At 42.5% G+C, this 23379-nt stretch overlaps 1 protein-coding gene across 1 annotated transcript in view; it reads left to right on the top strand.

The window, feature by feature from the left end:
* Positions 1 to 23379, top strand: part of Cog4 (component of oligomeric golgi complex 4) — a 32746-nt gene that overhangs the window by 6450 nt on the left and 2917 nt on the right. The window contains exons 5-14 of the mRNA XM_034522255.2: positions 594 to 787; positions 2452 to 2557; positions 3074 to 3231; positions 4621 to 4679; positions 9343 to 9476; positions 13734 to 13852; positions 14336 to 14502; positions 15976 to 16141; positions 21156 to 21218; positions 22990 to 23106. Of these exons, the coding sequence (XP_034378146.1) occupies positions 594 to 787; positions 2452 to 2557; positions 3074 to 3231; positions 4621 to 4679; positions 9343 to 9476; positions 13734 to 13852; positions 14336 to 14502; positions 15976 to 16141; positions 21156 to 21218; positions 22990 to 23106 (1283 nt within the window). The remainder of the gene's footprint in view (positions 1 to 593; positions 788 to 2451; positions 2558 to 3073; positions 3232 to 4620; positions 4680 to 9342; positions 9477 to 13733; positions 13853 to 14335; positions 14503 to 15975; positions 16142 to 21155; positions 21219 to 22989; positions 23107 to 23379) is intronic.

The raw sequence follows: 23379 nt of genomic DNA on the forward strand, positions 1-23379 counted from the left end.
CTTAGGTTATTTACACTTAACCATATTGCTTACGTATAGAATTAAATTCTTGGGCTGGAAAAAATAGCCAAGTTGAAGTTGATAAAGTGCTTACCTTACTGGTATGAAGACTTAAGTTTGATCCCCAGAACCTATGTAAAAATGACATGCATTATGGCAAATGCTTGTAATTCTGTGCTGGGGAGACAGAGTGTTTCTCTCCCTTTGTTTATTACACTCTGTTTTCCTGGAATGTGTGTTCTTCCTACTCAGCTACCATTGTCCTGCCAACTTCTCTAGGAAGTCTGTCTAATAGTCTCACACAGAAATTTGACTTTTAGGCACCTTTCTTATGACTTTTACCATAAATTGAATCATATTATGTGTATTAGAACACAGACACAATTCTTTTTACCTGATTGTAACTTTTTGCAGCAGTACAATCATGGTAGATTCATCTTTCTATCCATCCACATTGTTATCCCTATATCTTATATCTTATACACAGTAAGTATTTAAACATATTTGCCAAGTTAATAGTGGTATACAAAGTGTCATGGATCTGACATAGCACCATTCTTTATGGTGATTTTTGTTTTATTTCCATTGAACAGGAAGCATGATTGATGCCAACCTGAAATTACTACAGGAAGCTGAACAACGTCTTAAAGCCATAGTAGCAGAGAAGTTTGCTGTTGCAACCAAAGAAGGTGATTTGCCCCAGGTGGAGCGATTCTTCAAGATCTTCCCACTGCTGGGTTTACATGAGGATGGACTGAGCAAGTTCTCAGAATACCTGTGCAAACAGGTACGGGCAGTGTATCAGTTAGGGTTCTTTAGAGTCGTAGGGGGACTTGCTGGAATGCCTTACCATCTGTAGTCCAGCTAATCCAGCAATGACTAGCTGTGAAGTAGGCTTCAATGCTAGTGAGGTGTTTGGGGTTTTTGTTTGTTTGTTTGTTTTTGTTTTTGTTTTTTTTTTTATCAAAGGCAAGTGTCTTTCTACCTCAAAGGTCTGGACTAGAAGTGGATGCACCCACTCCAAACCAAACAGAAAATCTCTCACAGGTGTGTCCTCCATTTGTGGATTATAGTTCATTCCAGATGTAGTCAGGTTGACAATAGGCACCACAGGCAGTAATTACTTAATAGGATGATGGCATGGTTCTTTGCCCACGGAGTTCTAGGCCAGCCTGGTCTATATGGAAAGTTCCAGGACATCTGGTGCTACATAGAAAGACCTCCCCATTTCAAAACAAACAAACAACAAAAATTAAAGATGTCTCAGTGAATAGAGTCATTTGCTGTCAAACTTAACAATATGAGTTCAATCCCTGGGACCCATGTGCTAGGAAAAAAAACAATTCCAACAAGTTGTCCTCTGTCTTTCATACATGCACTGAGACATTCACACACACACACACACAATATAATGAAACAGTTAAGTGCAGTTACTAGGCATCATGGTATAGCATATGCTTGTGATGCTAACACTTCGGAGCCTGAGGCAGGAACATCAGTAGTTTAAGGCTAGCTTCAGTTATACGATGAGTTCTGAGCCAATTTGAGCTATAGAGGGACTGGAGCTCAAAAAGTAAAATAAAATAAAAAAGTAAAATGGAGCTGGTGAGATAACTCAGCAGTTAAGAGGGCTGGCTGCTCTTCCACGGGTCCTGAGTTCAATTTCTAGCAACCACGTGGTGGCTCACAACCATCTTTAAAGGTATCTAATGCCCTCCTCTGGCATGCAGATGTGCATGCAGACAGAGCACTCATACATTTAAGTAAATAAAAATGTTCTGTGGTATATTTTTTAATTTTAAAAATTTATTAAACTTTTAATTTGTATTTTTATGTATATAGGGTTTTTGCCTGTATGTATAGCTATGCACCACCTGCATGCCTGGTGCCTGTGGAGGCATGCAGAAGAAAGCTTGGAACTATAGTTAACAGATGGTTGTGAGCTACTTTGTGGGTGCTGGGAAGAGAATGGAAGTCCTCTAGAAGAACAGTCAGTACTCTTACCCACTGAGCTATCTCTCCAGCCCCCTCAACAAAGCACTATAAATGTATCAAGTTATACTTTAAGATCATAATGAAATTGGAAGTGCTTTCTCCTTTTAGCTAATTATAGTCTCTATTTTCAAAGAGATTAAAAGATTATTTGTCGTGGTAGCACATAGCTTTAATCTCAGGACTGAATAGGCAGAGACAGGTGACAAGTGGATTTCTGTATGTTGGAGGCAAACCTAATCTATATAGCAAGCCAGTTCCACACCACCAGTGAGAGTTACATAGTGAGACCCTGTCTCAGAAAAAAAAAAAGATGCCACATTCTCAGGTTCCTTTCCTACTTGAGCACTCACAGAGAGGTTCCTCAGTGCTGCCTCCAACCTCCATCCACCAAGGGAAACATGGTAGAAGGGAAGCTATTGTTCTAAAAAAATATCTGTACATTTTCTCTGCTTTCAGGTGGCCAGTAAGGCTGAGGAGAATCTGCTCTTGGTGCTAGGGTCAGACATGAGTGATCGAAGAGCTGCCGTCATCTTTGCAGATACTCTCACTCTCCTGTTTGAAGGTGAGCCTCTTTCTCTACTCTAGGGAGACCAGAGACATTTTCTTCTGACATCTGCATCCTAGCCTTTCCCTCTAGTCAAGTGTATTTGATCCAATCCTGTAGTTTCTGTGTGTTGATTCATTGAATAATCAGTTTCCAGGTTAGTATCTGGTTAGCAAGATTGGAGTCTCTCCAGTATTTTGACCCTCCATAGCCCCAAGATCCTCAAATAAATAAATAAATAAATAAATAAATAAATAAATTTAATCTAAAATATGTTACAAGGAAGGTGATCTATTTCAGTGATCCCGCTAGAGAAAACAGCTTCACTGTGATTTTTCAAGTGCCTCTTACTTTACCATCACTGTGTATAGGTAACAAATCTTCATGACAACATCTAGCATCAGCTAGAACTGTTTCAGATAGTGAACCAAATCCCTGGAGGGGATTTAGTTAGACCTAGGTTAATCTTTAATGGTGGAAAGGAATTTATTTTATGGGAAAAACATGTGAAGACCAACTCTCACTTCCTTCCAGGGATCGCCCGAATTGTAGAAACCCACCAACCCATAGTGGAGACTTACTATGGACCAGGGCGACTCTTTACCCTGATCAAATATCTTCAAGTAGAATGTGACACACAGGTGGAGAAGGTGGTAAACAAGTTCATCAAGCAAAGGGACTACCACCAGCAGGTGAGCAGGGGGAAAGCAGCCGTAGTCAGGACACTCAGTAGAATACATTAGAAGAACTAAGATGGATGGATGAATAGGTGGATGGATGGACAGACTGCCTAGAGAAGGACAGATGCTGAAGGTACAGTGGCCCTCGCTTTACCTATTACTTAGTACCTTAACATAACAGAAACAGAAGACCAAATTCTATATCATTGACATTCAACAGAGCCCTCTGGTGATGCCAAAAGAATTTTCCTCTCGATGTGATGTACATCCCCGCCCCACCCCCAAACACACCTTTAATCACAGCACTCAGGAAGCAGGAGCAGGCAAATGCAGAATTGCAGAATTCCAGGCTACACAGTGACACCCTATCTAAGAAAACGGAAAGAAATAAACGACCACACACAACTCAAACCCAATGACCCTCAACCCCACAAACACCAAAAAAACAAAAAAGACTTTTCCTCTCCTATGGTGCTATTGAGTATCAAGTATTAATAATTTGTTTTTAATTTTACTTTAGTTCTTATGGCTCTCTTTTCAGAACTATTTTTCCATCTCCATAAGTTCATAAAAGTAGCACACAGAAATAGGAACAGCCAGCTGGGCGGTACATAACTATAACTATAACTTCAGCCATGGGGAGGATGAAGAAACAGGATCACTATTATTTTGAAGTCAGTCTGGACTGCATAAGGAGATCCAGGCCAGCCTGAGTTACATAGTCACTTTCTATTGGCTCATATGTATAAGCAGAGCCCCAGACTGTGAGACAGGCTGCAGTCCATGAGAATGTCATTAGCATTACTTTTTTTGAAGACTTACTGTTTTTTGTCTTCCCTGTAAGTATGGTTTGACTGTGTGTGTGCAGCATGTGCATGCCTAGTGCATGGAGGCCAGCAAAAGTCACTGGGTCCCTTGGAACTAGAGGAACAAATGGTTGGTTGCTACCGCATGGGTTCAAATTCCAGTCCTCTGCAAGAGCAGCACGTGCTTCTAACCACTAAGGTGTCTCACCAGCCCTACCATTACTTTTAAATGTAGTAACAGTGGCTGGAGAGGTGACTAAGCAGTTAAGAGAATTTGCTTCTCTTCTAGAAAAACTAGGTTTGATTCCAAGCACTCCCGTGGCAGCTGACAACCATCTGTGACTCATTCCAGAGGACTGGAAGCCCTCTTTGGCCTCCACAGGCAGTGCATCCATGGTACACATACATACATGCAGGCAAAACATCCATACATAAAATAAAAACGAATAAATGCATAACAAATGAAAGCAACAGTACCTAAGCCAAAACCAACTCTTGCTTGAAAGAAAACTAAGCCTAGTTAGCAACCTGCAGCTTATTGTAGGCCTAATGGCCAGTGGGAAGCAGAGATTTCTGATTTCTGTGATGTTTTCAGTTCCGGCTTGTCCAGAGTAACCTGATGAGAAATTCTGCAGCAGAAAAAATTGAACCAAGGTAATAAGAATCCTTCAGCCTGTAAGTATTTCAGTTACTAGTTGCATCTAGTTTAGAGACTACTTTGTTAAAATGTAGGGGGGTTGGTTTGGGTTTTTTTTTTAAGTTGGTTGATTTGGTTTTGGATTGGGTTTTGGGACAAGGTCTTTTTATGTGCTGTCCTGGAACTCTCGCTATATATCTAGCTAACGAGGAACTTACAGAGATCCTCCTGCCTCTGCCTTTCAAGTGCTGGGCTTAAAGGCCTGTGCCACCATGCGTGGAGTAATTTTGTTTTTAAAATATAATACAGGTAAGTTGTTGACCACTCTGTAGCCCAGGCTAGTCTCAGACTCATAACAATCCATCTATCTCAATCTTCCAAGTACTGAGATTACAGGCATGAGTCGCCAATTTCCAACTCTATCAATTTCTCCTAATAGAAGACATTGTATAAAAATATCTCTAGTCAATAAGAAGTAATAATAGATCACTGGCTGAGGATATCTCAGTGGTAAGCATTCTTACCTAATACACACAAGTACCCTATACCCTAATACATATGCAGTATCCCATAAAAACAGACATGATGGCCGGGCGGTGGTGGCGCACACTTTTAATCCCAGCACTTGGGAGGCAGAGGCGGATGGATTTCTGAGTTCGAGGCCAGCCTGGTCTACAGAGTGAGTTCCAGGACAGCCAGGACTACACAGAGAAACCCTGTCTGGAAAAAACAAAAAAAAAAAAAAAAAAAAAAAACCCAAGAAGGTAAAGGCAGGATCAGATGTTCAAGGTCATAATCATCTACCTAGTGAATCCAAGGCTAGGGTGTACTACATGAGACCCTATTTAAAAAAAAAAACCATTAGGGGCTAGGAGATGGCCCAGTGGTTAAGAGCATCTGCTGCTCTTCCAGTGGATCCAAGTTTGGTTCTCAGCATCCAGATTGGGTGGCTCACAATCACCTTTAATTCCAGCTTCAAGAGGTCCAACCTTTGAAATTTGTGAGTACTTGTATATGTACACATACCCACACATAGACATACAGATAGCTAATTTTGTTTTCTTAAAATAGTGGTCTGGAAGCCGGGCGGTGGTGGCGCATGCCTTTAATTCCAGCACTTGGGAGGCAGAGGCAGGCAGATTTCTGAGTTCGAGGCCAGCCTGGTCTACAGAGTGAGTTCCAGGATAGCCAGGGCTGTACAAAGAAACCCTGTCTTGAAAAACCAAAAAAAAAAAAAAAAAAAAGGAAAGAAAAGAAAAGAAAGAAAAAACCAAAAGAAAAAAAAAAAAAAGAAGTGGTCTGGAAAGATGACTCACCAGCGAAGAGCAGTAACTGTTCTTCCATATGTCAGCTTATACAACCATTTGTGACTCCAGTTCTAGGGGGCTCCAATGCCTTCTGGCCTCTACTGGTAGTATATAATCTTGTTGGGTAGACATATATATAGACAAAGCATCCATACATGTAAAATAAAATGAAAGAAACTTTTTAAACATTTTTAATTTAACAAAGAAAAAAATTTACTATGAACATATTATGCACCAGGTACCAGTTCCTATGATAGCAAGGTGACTAAAACCATATATAATTCCTTTCTTGTAGCACTTAATTAAATTGATAGCAATTGTCCTATTCTGTTACTGTGATTAAACACCAATGGGCAAAATCATCTTGGGATGGGAGGTTATTTGGCTTATATGTCAATCACAGTCCATCATTGCAGGAAGCCAACAGAAAACTCCAGCAGGCCAGAGCAGAGGCAGAGACTGGAATGCTGCTTATTGATGTGTTCTTCATGCCTTGCCAATTCTTCTTTGTTATACATCCCAGGACCACATCCTGGGGATAGCACCACTTACCCAGGATGCTTGGTTCTCCCACACTAGACATTAATCATGAAAACGTCTGAGCTGGAAGTATGGCTCAGTGGTTAAGAGCACTGGCTGTTCTTCCAGAGGTCCTGAGTTCAATTCCCAGTATCCACATGGTGGCTTACGACCATCTGTAATGGAATCTGATGCCCTCTTCTGGTGTGTGTCTGAAGACAGCTACAGTGTACTCACATAAAAAAAAGAAAAGAAAAGAAAAAAAAAAAAAAAAGAAAAGAAAATGCCTCATAGACTTGCCTATAGGCCAATCTTATGAAAGTATTTTCTCATTTGAGGTTTCTTCTTCCCAGAAGACCCTAGCTTGTGTTAAGTTGTCAGAAAAACTCACCAGCATAGATATAATAGTTGATACATTTATAATGTTTATTGAATGCTAAGCATTGTTGTAAGCACTTAACAAATATTAAACCACTTCAAGATATGTTAACTTCTACACTACTGGCATTTTGGCTAGATAACATTTTCCCCCCAGGAACTGTCCTGTATTCTGTGAAATGAATATCAGTATTCCTATCTAGCCACTATCATACCCTGGGAGAGCAAAATCAGTTGTAAATCACTATCACTATTTTCAGAAGAACAAGGTAAGCCTAAAAATGCTAAATGATTTGATCAACATAATAAAACTAGAAAATGGCAGAGCCAGAAAGAGTTCAAGCAATTTCATTCTGAATACATGCTGTGAACCACTGAGGTGTATATGACTTATAGGGTACAAGAGAACATGTAATGAGATATAATCAGATATGGGCAAGGTTCAGGATTTTTCCTGAGGATAAATGGCCATAGGCCTGAGACTTGGAGAGTGAGTTGGAGTATAAGAGTGTCCCAGATAGCATAAGGAAAGTATGTCCTAGATACTGGAGAGATCCTGAAGTAACCTGACTATGAAGCGGGTGTTATAGAGTTATTCTCAGATTGTTTATCAATAACTTTTCAGTGTGTGTGTGTGTGTGTAAACTTTATGACCAGATACACATTACACATTTTGGCCAGTTCCCTTCAGTAAGTAAAGGGAGTTTGTATATATAATGTGAGATGAGGTTCAACTTTATTCTTATTCATGTGGGTATCAGTGCTTCTAGCACAGTTCATTGAATGGATCATTCATTCCCCTATTCAGTTGTCTTAGTAGTCCCATTAAAAGTCATTTGTGGAAAAAAAAATAATTTGTGCAGGAGGACCTATATGAGTTTGAGACCAGCCTGGTGTATGGGGGGAAGTCTAGACCAGCCAAGGCTACATAAAGCAGACTCTGTCTTTTAAAGAGCTGGCCACACACCTTAAATGTCAGCACTGGGAAGCAGAGTTGGGCAGATCACTGTGAGTTCAAGGCCAGGCCAGCCTGATCTACATACAAATCAAGTCTAGAACAGCCAGGCTCCTTACACAGAGAAATCCTGTCTGGGTATGGTAAGAGCTGGGCGGTGATGGTGCACGCCTTTAATCCTAGCACTCAGGAGGCAGAGGCAGGAGATTCCTGAGTTCCAGGTCATCCTGGTCTACAGAGCTAATTCCAGAATAGCCATGGCTACATAGTAAACCTTGTCTTGGAAAAAAAAAATCAGCTGATTGCCTGGTCTCTCTGTTCTATTCCATTTATACCTGTATCTTTACACTAGTAAAGTACACTAGTAAAAAATCATACATAGTCTGTGTGAGTATAGCTTTGGTGTGTATGCAAGTGCATGCTGTGTGTATGTGGATTTGTGCGAGTTCCCAGGCCAGAAGCGGACTTTGAGTATCCTGTTCTGTCACTCTCCTCTTTTACTCTCCACCTCATTCACTTAAGACCACAATCTTGAAGCTCGGTGTTTCAGGTAGGCTGGTTGGCCAGTGAGCTCCCAGGACCCAGCCCTCTCTACCTCCACCACTACCACCACTCTCATGATGCTGGAATTACAAAGTACATGTGGCCATGCCTGAGGGGTTGGTTGGTTGGTTGGTTGGTTGGTTGGTTGGTTTTTGTCTTTTTGAAAAGGGTTTCTCTATGGAACCCTGACAGTCCTGGAACTCACTCTATAGACAAGGCTGGTCTTGAAGTCACAGAAATCCACCTGCCTCTGCCTCCAGGGTGCTGAGGATTAAAGATGTGTGCCACCATCGCCGAGCCTTTTTTTTAAAAAAAAACAAACAAAAAAACAAACAAAAAAAAAACCATAGGTGCTGGGAATTCCAATTCAGGCCTTCATTTTGGGCAGCAAGCAGCCTTAGCCAGGGAGCTGCCCTGTAGTAAGTTGTGAAATCAGCAAATTAAGTCCTCCAATCTGTTTTCTCAGGATTGTTTAGGCTGCTCGCTGAGGTAGATGAATGGAGCATAGTTTAATGGTGTGTCCTAAATCTCATGGCTCAATTTGAGATTAGAGAAATATATTTTCTTTCATAGAAGCAGAGGTAATTTTCACATTGGAGGTAAATGATTCAGCCTCTGGCAAGTGGAAAGTGTGGGTGAAGCCAGGTGTAGTGGCACACATTTAATCCCAGCACTTGGGAGGCAGAAGCAGGTAGATGGTCCACACAGTGAGTTCTAGGACAGCCAGGGCTACATGGAGAGACCCTACTGAAAAAGAAAGAGAGAGGAGAGTGGGGAGGGGGAGAGAGAAAGAAGGGAGGGAAGGAAGGAAGGAAGAAGAAAATGTGATCGATAGCTGTCTCTGTAACAAACACGCAGCACAGCCATCATCTGACAGAGCTACCGGTATGTCCCTGGGTGAGGAGCAGGGAGTCTGTTTACCCCGTAGCCTTGCCTTTACAGGGACAGAGTGTTCTTATTCCCTGTGCTCTGTCTCAGGGAGCTGGACCCCGTATTGACTGAGGTCACCCTGATGAACGCTCGAAGTGAACTGTACTTACGCTTCCTCAGGAAGAGGATCAGCGCAGATTTTGAGGTGGGGGACTCCATGGCTTCAGAAGAAGTAAAGCAAGGTAAAACATACTTCTCATATTTGATGGGAGGAATGGCATAAGCAGTTGGTCCTGACTTGTAGTCAAGTCACAGAGTTCTTACTGAGAAAACCTCTCTTGATGGGTTGGCTCTTCCTGGGGTTGTTCAGTGTGCCACATTTTAGAATTGGACTGGGATTTTGAAACTTCTGGACACTTTATATAAAAACAAGGAAAACTGATGGCCTTTCATTTCTTAACCTTTCTCTGTGCCAGCTCTGGTTTATAGCTAGACTTGGGAAATGTGTCTATGTAAAGATTTAAGTAATACAAAAGACCTGTTTATACTAGTGAACTTTTAAATGACAAAATTCTGAATCGGGATAGTAGTCATTGTTGCACAAATATAGTAAGTTGCTAAAGATCATTGCATTGTGCACATATAATGGTAAATTCTGTAGACTAGAAGTTACACCTCAGTAAACTTAAGTATATAATACAAACAAAATAGAATTACACTGGGTGACCTCGTTGCGCAAAGGTAGCGCATCTGACTCCAAAATAGAATTACACACCTCTAGTCCACATGCTGAGTTATGTAACCTGGAGACTCATGTAGTATCTGACATTCTTTGTGGCTTATGTCACTAAAACACAGCAGGAGATGTACTTAAGCTGTTTAAAGGGAATTACATATTTATTTGGAGTTAGGTACTTAGCAGTGTCAGAGATTGCTCACTGGCTAAGAGTGCTTGCCGCACAAAATGAAGATCTGAAGTGGTAATAATAATAATAACAATAATAATAATAAAGGCTGGGTAGTGTTGGTGTACTCCGGAGGCAGAAGCAGGCAGATCTCTGTGAGTACAAAGCCAGCCATGTGTACATAGTAAGTTCTAGGACAGCCGGGGCTACATAGAAAAACCCTGTTTCAAAATAAATAAATAATCAGGCATGGCCACATGTGCCTGTAATTCTACTATTCAGACCTATGTTGTATGGTATAGTAGCCACTGGCCACATATGGTGACTATTGAAATTAAAATTTACCTAGTGTTTTTTTTTAAGATTTATATATTCATGTATTTTATTATGTACATGAGTGATATGTCTTCATGTACAGGAGAAGGAATCAGATCCCATTACAGATGGTTGTGAGCCACCATGTGGTTGCTGGGAATTGAACACAGGACTTCTGGAAGAGCACTTAAGTGCTCTTAACTGCCAATCATCTCTCCAGCCTCCTGAAATTAAGATTTAATTAAAATAAAATTGGGCAGGTAGTGCATGCCTTTAATTCCAACACTGGAAGCAGAGGTGGGTCTCTGAGTTCACGACCAGCCAGGACTACACAGGGAAAATCCTGTTTTAAAAAATAAATAAACAAGTAAATAAGTTTAATTAAAGTTAAATTTTAAAATTCAGTTCCTTGGTCCTTAGCCATATTTGAAGTCTCAAGAGTTGCCATGAAGTTAGGCATGGTGGTACACTCTGATAATGCCAGTATTTGGCAGACCTGGACCAGAAAGTCATTGTTTAGTGACAGGGTCCTAAGAAGGAAGATCCAGGGGATCAGAGATAAAAAAGATAGAACAGGTGGGCTAGGAGATCTTGCATAAAGTATGTCTTAGGCCAGGCAAGCATATTAAGTACAGCATCTTATGTGCTACTTTCAGGGAGAAATGGGACCAGGTCAACAGGAAACCAATCAAAGGATGATTCACTAAGGGAACACAGGTTTTTTTCCAGAACATTACAGACCAAGTAGATGGGGCCCTTGAGAGAAGAGTGGGGTTCTCAGGACCCAAAGCCATTCATAGCTCCCTAAGGCCCAGGCCCCAAGCCATTACCAGCTCTGCTAAAGCATATTTCTAGTTGATTGAATCAGAGCCTCAAGGAGTATCTCCCAAGGCCCTGATTCCAGGCTATTACTGGCTCTGCAAGCATATTCCTGTTTTTAGATAAGGAGCTAAGTTCCTTCTCTATGCATCAGGGCCTTAAGAGAAAGACTTGGATTAGTCCAGCCCTCAACACTTGTCTGAGACAGAAGTACCACCACAAGCTTGAGTGTACCCTGGGCTACCAATCCATCCTAGGTTATATAGCAAGGCTTCATTGATGGGGAAAAATAATAAGCCATGAGTCCCTCCCCCCATATGTGTGTATGTTCACATGTGTGTGAAGGCCTAAAGTGAGCCTTACACTGGCTAGCCCTCATTGGTTTGCTCTCAGGATCCCCTGTTTCCCTTTCCCAGATAGGATTACAAGCAGGCTGCCACACTCCCCTGACTTGGTTTTGGTTTGAATTAGGGTCTCACTATGTAATCCTGGCTGGCCTGGAATTTTGTAGACCAGGTCATTCTGGCATTTACAGAGATCTCCCTACCTGTGCCTATGAGTGTTGGAATTGAATGCATATGCCATCTTCCCTGACACTTTCCTCTGACTTTGACATGATGGCAGAGAATCTGAATTCTGGTCCTGTGATTGTATAGCAAACACTTTACCTACTGAGTCATTTCCCCAGCCATGCCATGGCTTTTGACTACCACATTGGACAGCATAGTTATAGAACATGTCTTTGACTGTTGAGATGGCTCAGACCATGAAAATGCTTGCCCTGCAAGCCTTAGGACCTGAGTTCAATCCCTAGAACCTATGATAGAAAGAAAGAGCTGTCTCCCTAACCATTGTCCTCTGACCTCCGTAAGAACATATGGCATGTATGGCCCACACTCCCACACATTAGTAACACACACAATAATAATAAATAAAATATATTAGAATTTGTGCCATCACAGACACTCCTATTGAGCAGCTAGGCAGTGCTGATATAGAGGATGAAATACTTATATCTACTGTATTTTGGTCTTGACCCTGGAAACATGCATTTTTAGTCTTCTGTGTTGTCATCTTGGAGAAACTAATAAAAAGGAATTAAATTATTTGTACAGACTTGTTCACTATGGGAGAAATGGGTCAACGGTTAAGAACTCTGGACTTGGGTTTCGTTCCCAGTACCTATGTGACTGCTCACAACCATCTGTAACTCCAGTACGACAGAAGTGATTCCCTCTTCTGGCCTCCACGAGTACCAGACATTCATACAGTACTTTTACATGCAGGCAAAACACCCGTACACATACACAATAGTAAATCTTTTTTTCTTTTTCGAAAATATTCACTATTTTCTTCGATTATTATGATTTTTTCAGTTGTGAAAGAAAAATTTAGAAATAACACATGTGTTAGCTGGGGTGGTGGCACATGCCTCTGATGCCAGCACTCAGGGGGCAGATATAGACAGATCCCTGAGTTCAAGGTCCACCTGGTCTGCAGAGCAAATTCTATGGATAGCCAGGGATATACAGAGAAACCCTGTCTCAAACCAAAACAGAAGGAAAAAAAAAAAAAGGAAAGGAAAAAAACCAGGTGTCTAAAACTGGAGTTGGGGCTGTAGATGGTGGTCCACACCTCTAATCCTAGTGCTCTGGAGGCAGAGGCAGATAGAGCTCTGTGAGTTCAAGACAAAATGGTTCTAGATGTAGTAAGACACTGTCTCAAAACATAAACAAATGAAATTAAAATTTCATTTAAATTAAAATAATATAAATTATTTAACAAAATGTCCAGTGGTGCTGGGAATAGTGGTCTGTAATTCCAGGACTTGGGAGGCTAAGACAGGAGAATCATCTATTATGTGCAAGGCCCTGGGTTCCTCCTAGCATTCCAAGAGAAAAAGTAACAATGATTAAGGGTCTAGAGAGGTAGTTCAGTGGGTAAGAGTGCTTGCAGATCTTTCAGAGGTCCAGAGTTAGGTTCCTAAGGCTTGTTGGGCAGCTCACAACCACTTGTAACTCCAGCTCCAGGGAATGCTCTCTTCTGGCCTCTGCAATCATTCATTTGCATACACACAAACAGACACATACATATACATAAATAATCAAATAGGTCTTTAAAAATAATTAAACTAGGGCTGGAGAGGTTGTTCAGCAGTTAAGAACACTGAGACTGTTCTTTCAGAGGTTCTGAGTTCAATTCCCAGAAAGCACATGGCTCACAACCATCTTCACCCTCTTCTGGAGTGTCTGAAGAGAGCAACAGTGTACACACATAAATAAGTAAACAAAAAAAATTAAGCTACAGAAAAAAGATGTAGAAAAATACTATCTGTACTGATTTTAGTCACGGAGAATATGCACCTGTTTGGTACAAAGACTAGAAGGGAACTTAAAAATGAAAACATTGCTCTTTCCCTCGGGGGGAAAAGTGAATATTCCTTTCTTGGCTGTCCCCTAGAGCACCAGAAGTGCCTGGACAAACTCCTCAATAACTGCCTATTGAGCTGTACCATGCAGGAGCTAATTGGCTTCTATATTACCATGGAGGAGTACTTCATGAGAGAGACTGTCAATAAGGTAGGACATTAGGATACATCTCTTGCAAATGGGGCTTCCTGTCCAAGAAGCCAGGCTGAAGGAAATTGCTGGGTCCTGTCATATTTCTTGGTCTTGCTTGGAGAGTACTTTTGAATGTAGTAAGAAAGCATCTCTGAAGTTGTCATGTTCCTCACATTCCGAGCTGGGTCTTTCCCAATGATTACAAAAGAACAGCTTAGCTCCCATGGAGCCTGCTTGTTCCCCACCTCCCTGCAGATGTACGGGGTAGGACCTCTCCTATGTCTGACATCCCAGGTAATGGACAGCACCAAAGCAAAGGCCCCAAATACTGTTTTCTAATGTAGTGATCGTTAGGGAAGTGATTTTTTTTTTTTTTTTTTGGTCAAGCTGTGACCAACATGGATAAATTATAAGAGATGGTTTGGAGATGGGGCTAATATAACCAGAACTATCGAGAACATCAGAACTTCAATACTCACTGAGGATTTTGCCTTTTGATAGGCTGTGGCTCTGGATACCTATGAGAAAGGCCAGTTGACATCCAGCATGGTGGATGATGTCTTCTACATTGTTAAAAAGTGCATTGGGCGGGCTCTGTCCAGCTCTAACATTGACTGTCTCTGTGCCATGATTAACCTTGCCACCAGAGAGCTGGAAGCTGACTTCAGGTACTGTTGACGTCCTTTCTGCTGTATGGGCATAAAGGTTCTAGTTGTATTTGATTCCTTGTCTTATTTGTTTCTTTCCTTTTTTCTTTATGGGTCAAATTCAGTTCTAAACGAGATTAAGCTATCTGGGCCTGATGGCACATGCCTTTAATCCCAACACTCAGGAGGCAGAGGCTGGTAGACCTCTGAGTTCAAGGCCAGCCTGCTTTACAGAGTGAGTTTAAGGAAAGCCAAAGACTCAGAAAAAAACCCTGTCACAAAAAAAAAAAAAAAAAAAAAAAGATGGATGGATGGATAGATAGATAGATAGATAGATAGATCAATCGATCTATTCCAAATACGACATCCTTAGCTTGGAGAAACTGTCTATCAGCCAAATACCTTAAGTTCCTAATTTCTAATACTTAACCTGATTCACTAAAGTATGTTGACGCTGTCATTACCCTTAGACCCAGAGAAAAGTATGTGATTTAGATAAAATCAATCAGTAGTTTTAATGACATTCATAATTTCCATTTCTACAAGCCAAGCACTTGCACACACTCCCCTTTCCCCCTCATCGTTTTTGGTTTTTTGAGACAGGGTTTCTCTGTGTAGCCCTGGCTGTTCTGGAACTTGGCTCTATAAACTGGTCTTGCCTCAAACTTGGAGATGTGCCTGCCTCTGCCTCCTGAGTGCTGGGACTAAAGGCATGTGCCGCCATGCCTATTCCCACCCCCTTTTTTATTGTATAAAAACTTTGATGTAGGGCAGATAGTATGACTCTGTAGGTAAAGATATTTGCTGCTAAATCTATTGATCTGAGTCTAATCACAAGGCGTGGAGGTGAACCAGTTCCTGCAAGTTGTTCCCTCACCTCCACCAATGTGCTATAGCATGTGGTCCCCTCACAAAGTAAATACATATTTAAAAAATGGTAGAAAAACCATGCCTTCTGTTCTGTAGATGTAGAACTGGGGCTTAGATCAGTTGTGACTCTTTGTCATGGGTCACAACCTCTTAAGAAGTAGGACAGAGAAGCTGGTACTGACAATGTGTTTCAGCCCCTATGTGGTGCTGCCTTTCACTAAGCTACACTGTGTCCTCCTTGAAGCTCCATGGCAATAACTGAAAGCCTGAAGATGAAGTAAACATTAGCTAGAACCACAGTGACACTGGCAGGACCGTCATGGACAAGGCAGTTGCTGAAGACTGGGGTCCATCCTACCCTTTCCCCAGCTCTGCTGTCAATACATGATGGCTGGTCTTTTTCTTTTTTCTCATATTTTATTAAAAAAGTGACCAGTCTCCTTTATAATCCTAGTATCTTTGAGCAAGTACCAGTCGCTGTCCTATCCTGGCCCCTGAGGTCTCCTACAGTAGTCTCCACCCTAAAAGAGCAGCTGGTACTGTTGAGTCAGGGTAGTGGGTGCTCTGTTCTTGCTGTCCTGTAAGCCAGGTTGAACACTCTGCATATGCCATTCTGCCCCACAGGGATGTTCTGTGTAATAAGCTAAGAATGGGCTTCCCAGCCACCACCTTACAGGACATCCAGCGTGGGGTGACGAGTGCCGTGAACATCATGCACAGCAGCCTCCAGCAGGGCAAGTTTGACACCAAAGGCATTGAGAGCACTGATGAAGCCAAGCTGTCCTTCCTGGTAGGTGGCCCTCAGGCCGGCAGCTGGGGCAGATTTTCTTAAGGTTACTTAGTGTAAGTTTGAAATAGGCTTTGTGGCCAAGGCTGGTCTTGATCTTGGTACATGGTGAAGGATGACCTTTAACTTCAGTCTTCCTGCTTCTGCCTTTGGAGTGTTAGGATTACAGTGGAGGACAGAGTACACTCTATTAACTGAGCCACAGGCCCAGACTCCTTGAAAGGTTATACTGCAACTCCTTAGTCATATCATAAAAGCCTCAGGGTGAAGACTTTTTCTCTAGAACTTAATTGAAAAGAAAAACACCTTTAAGGAAAGTTTCTGTAGGTTCTGAAACCACTTCTTACCAGAAGTCTGCTTTGAGTAACCAGAGGCAGAATATGTACTTTTCCTTCTTTTTTCTAAAAGCCTAGGTTCCTCACTTCTCAGTGTTCTTATAAGCTGTTAAGGAGCTCCACAGCGTATGCGTCCACCAAAACCAACTCTAACATCCGTGACAGGCTTCTATACTGCTTTTCTGAGGGAAGGCTGACAATCTAGATCCTTTTACCTCCCAAGACTGCTTTTCTAGTAACTTCCTCTTTGGAACATGCCTGTAATCTCAGCATTTGGGAAGCTGAGAAAGGTGGCTCATGAATTCAGGGTTATCCTGGGCTACAATGGAGACTATTTCAAGGAGGGTAGGGGCCATTTAGCCTCACAAAGACAAATAAGAGAGAAAATAAACCAGTGGCCTTCCCATTGTGTGGTAACTGAGAAGATGGAAGCATTTGTACAGGGCAGCAGAGAGTGTGTAACATACTGAGGAACCGAGAAAAGGAGCTGAAGCTGATGATCTGGTCTCCCTGGCACATGCTCACTGGAATTGACGGCAACAGCACTGTCGTGGTCGTTTGTTTTCTGTCCTCCACATCCACTAGACTTGAGCTTCGTGCCTGAGGCCTACAGTGAAGGAAACACCAAAGCTGAACTTTCAGTCAACAATCCACAGATGGATTGAATACAAAAATGTGCCCATGCAGTTCTTAGGGTCCAGCTTCTCTCGGATTCAGGTTCTTGATCTCAGAGACATTAGCTGCAGCTTTACCGAAACCTTAACTGTTACAAGGAAGTCACACTAACCAGTCACCAGACACATCCAATATGGTTTGTTAGCTCCCTGTCCTCTTCTTGACATTGAAAAATTTTTTCCTTGACACAAGTGTAGTGGTTCAAACTTTTAATCCCAGCACTCAGGAGAGAGAGGCAAACAGATCTCTGTGAATTTAAGGCCAGCCTGATCTACATAGTTCCAAGCCAGCCAAGGTTACTTTGTCTCAAAAAACAGAAAATACTTCCCTTGGTATGAGTTCCATCTATCCAACTGCTGTATGATATCACAGGTGTTGTCCAAAAAGAGGACCAACCTAAATGTGGTAGTATACACCTATAATCCCAGCATTTGGGAGGCAGGAGAATGGGTTGAAAAACAACCCTGGTTATTTAGGAAGTTCAAAGTCAGCTTACTATATATAAGACTGTGTCTTTTTAAAAGGGGGGGAGTGGGAGGGAAGGCTGGAAATACTGGTACCCACCTTTAATATCAGCTCTGTAAGCTCAAGGCCAGCCTGGTCTACATAGAGAATTCTAGGACAGCCAGCGCTACATACATATCGAGACCCTGCCTCAAACAAGCCAACAGAAAGCATCCTTGTGATCCATATAAAGATGGAAAGAGAGAACCATCTCTATCTCCACAAAGTTGTCCACTGACCACCACACATGGGCCAGGCACATCCACCTGCTCACATCATACACACACAAACAAATAATAACTCTAGTTTAAAAGAGAAGCTCTAAAAATATTTACTTAGAAACATATTGCCTTTTGAGAACTTTGCCACAAAGGCCCAACAAGCAGTGTCACACTGATGAGGTTACTCTGTCTTTCACTGCCATGCTGGGCTGGCAATGAGCTGGACTCATTGGCCTCTTGGGACCTATTACATTAGCGCTCTGTCTTTGACTAGGCATCTGCTTGTTTTACTTGGGTTTTGTTTGCTTGTTTTTTTGTCTTTTTTTTTTTTTTTTTTTTTTTTTTTTTTTTTTTTTTTAGATTTATTTTGTGTATGAGTACACTGTCACACCAGTTAGAGGGCATTGGATCCCATTACAGATGGTTGTGAGCCACCATTATGGTTGCTGGGAATTGAATTCAGGGCCTCTGGAAGAGCAGGCTCTTAACCACTGAACCATCTATCCAGCTCATTTTTTGTTTTTTTTCAGTGCTAGAAATTGAGCATAAGGCTTCACACATGCCAGGCAAACACACTGCCCCCAAGATATGTCTCCCAATGCTTGATCTGAGCCTGCGTCTGACCAACTTACTCAGGCTTGCCTAGTGTCTCCATAGCCCAGGCAGGTCTTGAAATTACACCTGCCTTCCTCAGCCTTTGAGCAGCTGGATTACTGGCACAGGCCACAAGCCTAGTTGGTCTTTTTGTTTCCGCCTCTTAACCTCACCCATCTGCCTTTCTAGTTCTTTTCAACCACATGACTTCTCACATCCCCATGGCTGGCCACTGAGTGCCTTTGCTCTCACTCATTGTTCTCTGGGCCCTTCCATTTAGACAGTTTCATTGTTTTGTTAGAGGGTTTGTTTGTTTGTTTCAGGACAGGATCTCTTTATGTAGCCCTGGCTGTCCTAGAACTCTCTTTGTAGACTAGGCTGGCCTTAGAGATCCAAATTCTTAGAGATCCGCCTGCCTCTGTCTCCCAAGTGCTGAGATTAAAGGTGTGCGCCACCGTCACTAGGCTGACAACTTCATTGTTGGGAGACCCACATGAGAAAGGCGGTGCTAAGTGACTAGTGACAGATTTCTAGTTTTTCTGGCTCCAAACCCTTAAAATATCATTATTCCCACTACAAATTCTATTTTGACATTTTGGTTGTGAACCTAACCTTACTGACTGAGCCATGTCTCCAGCCCCACGAAGCCTGTTAGTATGACACTGATTCATTTGTCAAAATGAATTCCCCAACTCTACCGAAATCCCATTTTCTATATCCAGGGGCTGAACCCAGAGAATCCACATTTACAGAGATTGTCAGTCCAAGGGAAACTCTAAAAATCAATGCTGTTTGAACTCAAATCCATTTTCCTCTCATGACAATTATTCTTGGTGCCCTGAGAATCATGTTGTGACCTTTATCCTTCAGCTGTCATACAGTATAGTTGCTTTTCTGGAAACATTCAGTGTTAACAGGCCTGGGTTATGGCTTTAGTTCCCTTACCCAGCCCCATTAGGCGTGGTCTAAGCGGCGCAGTCAGCAGCGTGGTTCTTCAGTATTGACTGCATGATGTCAACAAGAAAAGTACCCCCAAAGACAGCAGACTTCCCAGTCCAAACCCATGTGGATCTGGATCTCCCCTTTTACCCTAAAACCCCTAAATTCCTCAGTTGTGGCTCCTTCCTGCCCTGTCTTCCTGGGCTATGCCACCCACTAACCAGTGAGGGGCAGTGAGATTCTCCCAAATACGTTAATCCTCTAATTCTAGTACTTGAGAGATAGAGGCAGTGAGTAATCCTTGGCTATAAAGGGAGTTTGAGGCCAGCCAGGACTATGAGACTGCCTCAAGGAGGGGAAGCGAAGCCTGGGGTGTACCTTAGCAGCAGAGGACTTACTCACACGGCCTGCATCTGATCCTTCGAACCTCAGCTGGGAAGAAAGGCGTAGGACAGTGAGCTGAGGAGAGTCTGATAAAGTGGTGAGGTGTTCCTGTCAGTTACCATGAGTGGAACGTGAGCATTCTAGCTTTGTAAATTCAGTTCAACCATCATCTACGCCATGGAGCCTTCCCGAGTATCTCAAACCAAAGGTGCTTTCCAGAAGGTCATAGTTGTCCCTTATCACTTTTGTCTCCATTTTTTAAAGATGATTTCATAAAGTCCACATAAGCCTTAGCTCACTATACAACCAAAGAAGACTTTGAATTTCTGATTTTCATGCCTTTGCCTCCTGAATACTTGAATTATGTGAGCCCTACCATACCTGGTTTATTCAGTGCTGAGAATCAAACCTAGGGTTAGATGTATCTCTGTAAGCACTCTACCAACTGAGTCACGTCCCTTTACTGCGTGTGTGTGTGTGTGTGTGTGTGTGTGTGTGTGTGTGTTGTGAGATTAAATGCACATGGGAAAACAGGGTGTGTGTGCCTCTGAGAGTGCAGAAGAGGACTTGGGAGCACTTGGAGCTGTAGGTGCTGACATGCAGCTTCTGTTCCCCTTGATCATGCAGTCCGATCTCTTAATTGCTGAGGTCTCTCTCCAGTCCCCATACTGCTTTATAACCATTCACAGAGACATGTGAGTCATGAAAGAAGGAGCCCTTTCTCCACACTAGGGACTCATGGATTCTATCTAATTCTTAGTGTTGTGAGCTTTACACTGTGAATTTGTTTACATCCCTGTTTTATTTTTTATTATAGTGTTTATTGCTGCCTGACTATATCATGAGTATCAGGGGCAGGAGGCTGGGCCAGGGCTGGGTGCTAGGAATTGAGTCCAGTGTTTTGCTCTTGCTAAGCACACATACTATCACTAAAGTATAGTGCCTGCTATAATGGGTATAAGTTGCCTGTTTTGCTTCTGTGTTGTTTCTCTTATCACAAGTGTTCAGTATGTGTTTGCAATCTTTACCAAGCCCTGCCACCTTAGGGTCCAGTACTTACCACATACCTGTTGCCTGAAATGTCCCATAAGTAATATGGAGCCTGGGGTGTGGTGTTTCTGCAGTCAGTGTAGCTTTTCTGCTTTGGTATTGGGAACAGGAGAAAGCATAAGCCTGGCTCACCATTCTGAGCCAAGATCTGAGCATTCTACCCAATAACAGTGGTGCAGGCTTTCCTCAGGCTGCACACTTATGCTTGCAGTTCTCTGAGTTCATGAAACATAACTATCAGGCATTTGGATGGTATTTGAGTGGGCAGCAAGCCCAGTGAGCAGGAAGTAACATTCCTTTTCCATCATCTTCCAGGTGACTCTGAATAATGTGGAAGTCTGCAGTGAAAATATCTCAACTCTAAAGAAGACTCTGGAGGTACAAGGGTGTCTTAGTCAGGATTTCTATTCCTGCACAAACATCATGACCAAGAAGCAAGTTGTGTGTGTGTGTGGGGGTTATTTAGCTTACGCTTTCCACATGGCTGTTGATCACCAAAGGAAGTCAGGACTGGAACTCAAGCAGGTCAGAAAGCAGGAGCTGATGCAGAGCCCATGGAGGGATGTTACTTTCTGGCTTGCTCCCCCTGGCTTGCTCAGCTTGCTCTCTTATAGAACCCAAGACTACCAGCCCAGGGATAGCACCACCCACAAGAGGCCCTCCTCCCTTGAGGACTTGAAATTATGGTCATCTCTCTTTTGATAGCCAGACTAAAAAAACCAAAAATGGTCTTTTTGTTTTTTAGAGACAGGGTTTCTCTGTGTAGCTCAGTTGTCATGCAATTCACTGTAGACCAGGCTGGCCCTGAACTCATATTCACCTGCCTCTGCCTCTAATCCTTGAATTAAAGGCGTGAGCCACCACTGCCCAGCTTGTTTTTTTTAATTTACTTCCTTACTTATTGTTAGGTATGTGCATAATAGGGAGACAGGATATGCATGCCACAACACACATGGACATCAAAGGACAACTTTCTGGTCAGTTCTCCTCTGTGTTTCTTAGGGATTAAACACCAGACTTAATTGGCTAATACCCTTACCTGCAGATTTGTCTCACCAGACTCATAAGACCAAATATTTAAACAGAAACTGTGAAGTCATAGGCAGTGTATCCCAGTGCCTACTATGTACCAGGCTAAGCACTTTGTGTATTGTCTTACACAACTCATCCATCAAGGGACCGGGATTCTGTGTTCCTTATTTTTCAGTTTTGAAACAGGGTCTCACTATGCAGCCCTGGCTGGCCTGAAACAGAGATCCTCCTGCCTCAGCCTTTTGAGTGCCGGGTTAAAGGTGTACTGTAACCTGGCAATAGTGGGGCTCGGAAGGTACTCGGGAGGCAGAGGCAGGAGGATATCTATGAATTCCAGGACAATCAAGGCTACGTAGAGAAAACCTATGTTAAGGTGGGGGAGGTGCGCTGAAGCTGATCTTTGCTACTCTGTGGCTTTCCCCCCCCCCCCACTCCCCCTTCACCCTCTGTCTCAAGAAAGGAGAGAAACAAGGATAGAGGCAAACTACAACCAACCCTCTACCCCTGAACAGCCTCCAACCCCCACTTATTAGGGCCCTAGCATTTATATACCCTCTGAAAAATTCCCAGAATTCCAAATGTCACATGGTCACAGAAACTATCTATAGCTGGCAAAACCACGCCTCTGGTAGAGCAGGAGGCAGATCATACTCAGCCGCTTCGGACAGTCCTCGGCAGCCAGATATCCCACACCTGGGATTAAATGGAAATACTTTGTTATATTTCTGTGTTTTTTTAAAGAAACCAAAATTGTCACCAGAGTATGTATCTGTTTTCATAGAAAGCTGACACTTGGCAGCTGAATTGTTTGCCTGAAGTCAAACAATTTATATTTAAACAAATATATTTAAGAAATATATGACTGAACCAGGACTTGAACCTAGAAATGTTAGCCTTAAGCATATAAAAATAAAAAGTGCCATTTCTGTTTTTTATTCTCTTCTTCAGACACTAGTGCCCCCAGATTAGAAAGGGGTGAGAGAAAAGTAGAGAATCACCAATAAACAAATCTCAGAGAACTGCAAAGGACAAACGGCTACTTGCATGTTGACTCGCTCTGCCCCTACTCAGATGATGACATGGGCAGTCAGTTTCTAAAGCTGTATTTTCCCCATAGAGTGACTGCACCAAGCTCTTCAATCAGGGCATTGGAGGGGAACAGGCCCAGGCCAAGTTTGACAGCTGCCTTTCTGACTTAGCTGCTGTATCCAACAAATTTCGAGAGCTCTTACAGGTAAGCCTAAATTCTGGCTGCTGCCATGATGGTCTGAGAAGACTGTTAGCTGACTTACCATGGACTTCACTGTGTACAAGAAAGGAAGAGAGGAGAGGAGAGGGCAAAGCATGCCAGACACTGAAGGCATGCATAGCCTTTGGAACTAAAGGGCCCACTGTCCTTTTTTTAGCATGTATAACATGAACAAGCTAGCATCTGTTCCTTTAGAATTCCCTGCTTGGCCCCAAGATGACAAGAACCCTCAGAAAGATGTCCAGAGGAATTTGACCA

The sequence above is a fragment of the Arvicanthis niloticus genome, chromosome 18 (assembly GCF_011762505.2).
Source record: "Arvicanthis niloticus isolate mArvNil1 chromosome 18, mArvNil1.pat.X, whole genome shotgun sequence".
In the NCBI taxonomy this organism is placed as follows: Eukaryota; Metazoa; Chordata; class Mammalia; order Rodentia; family Muridae; genus Arvicanthis; species Arvicanthis niloticus.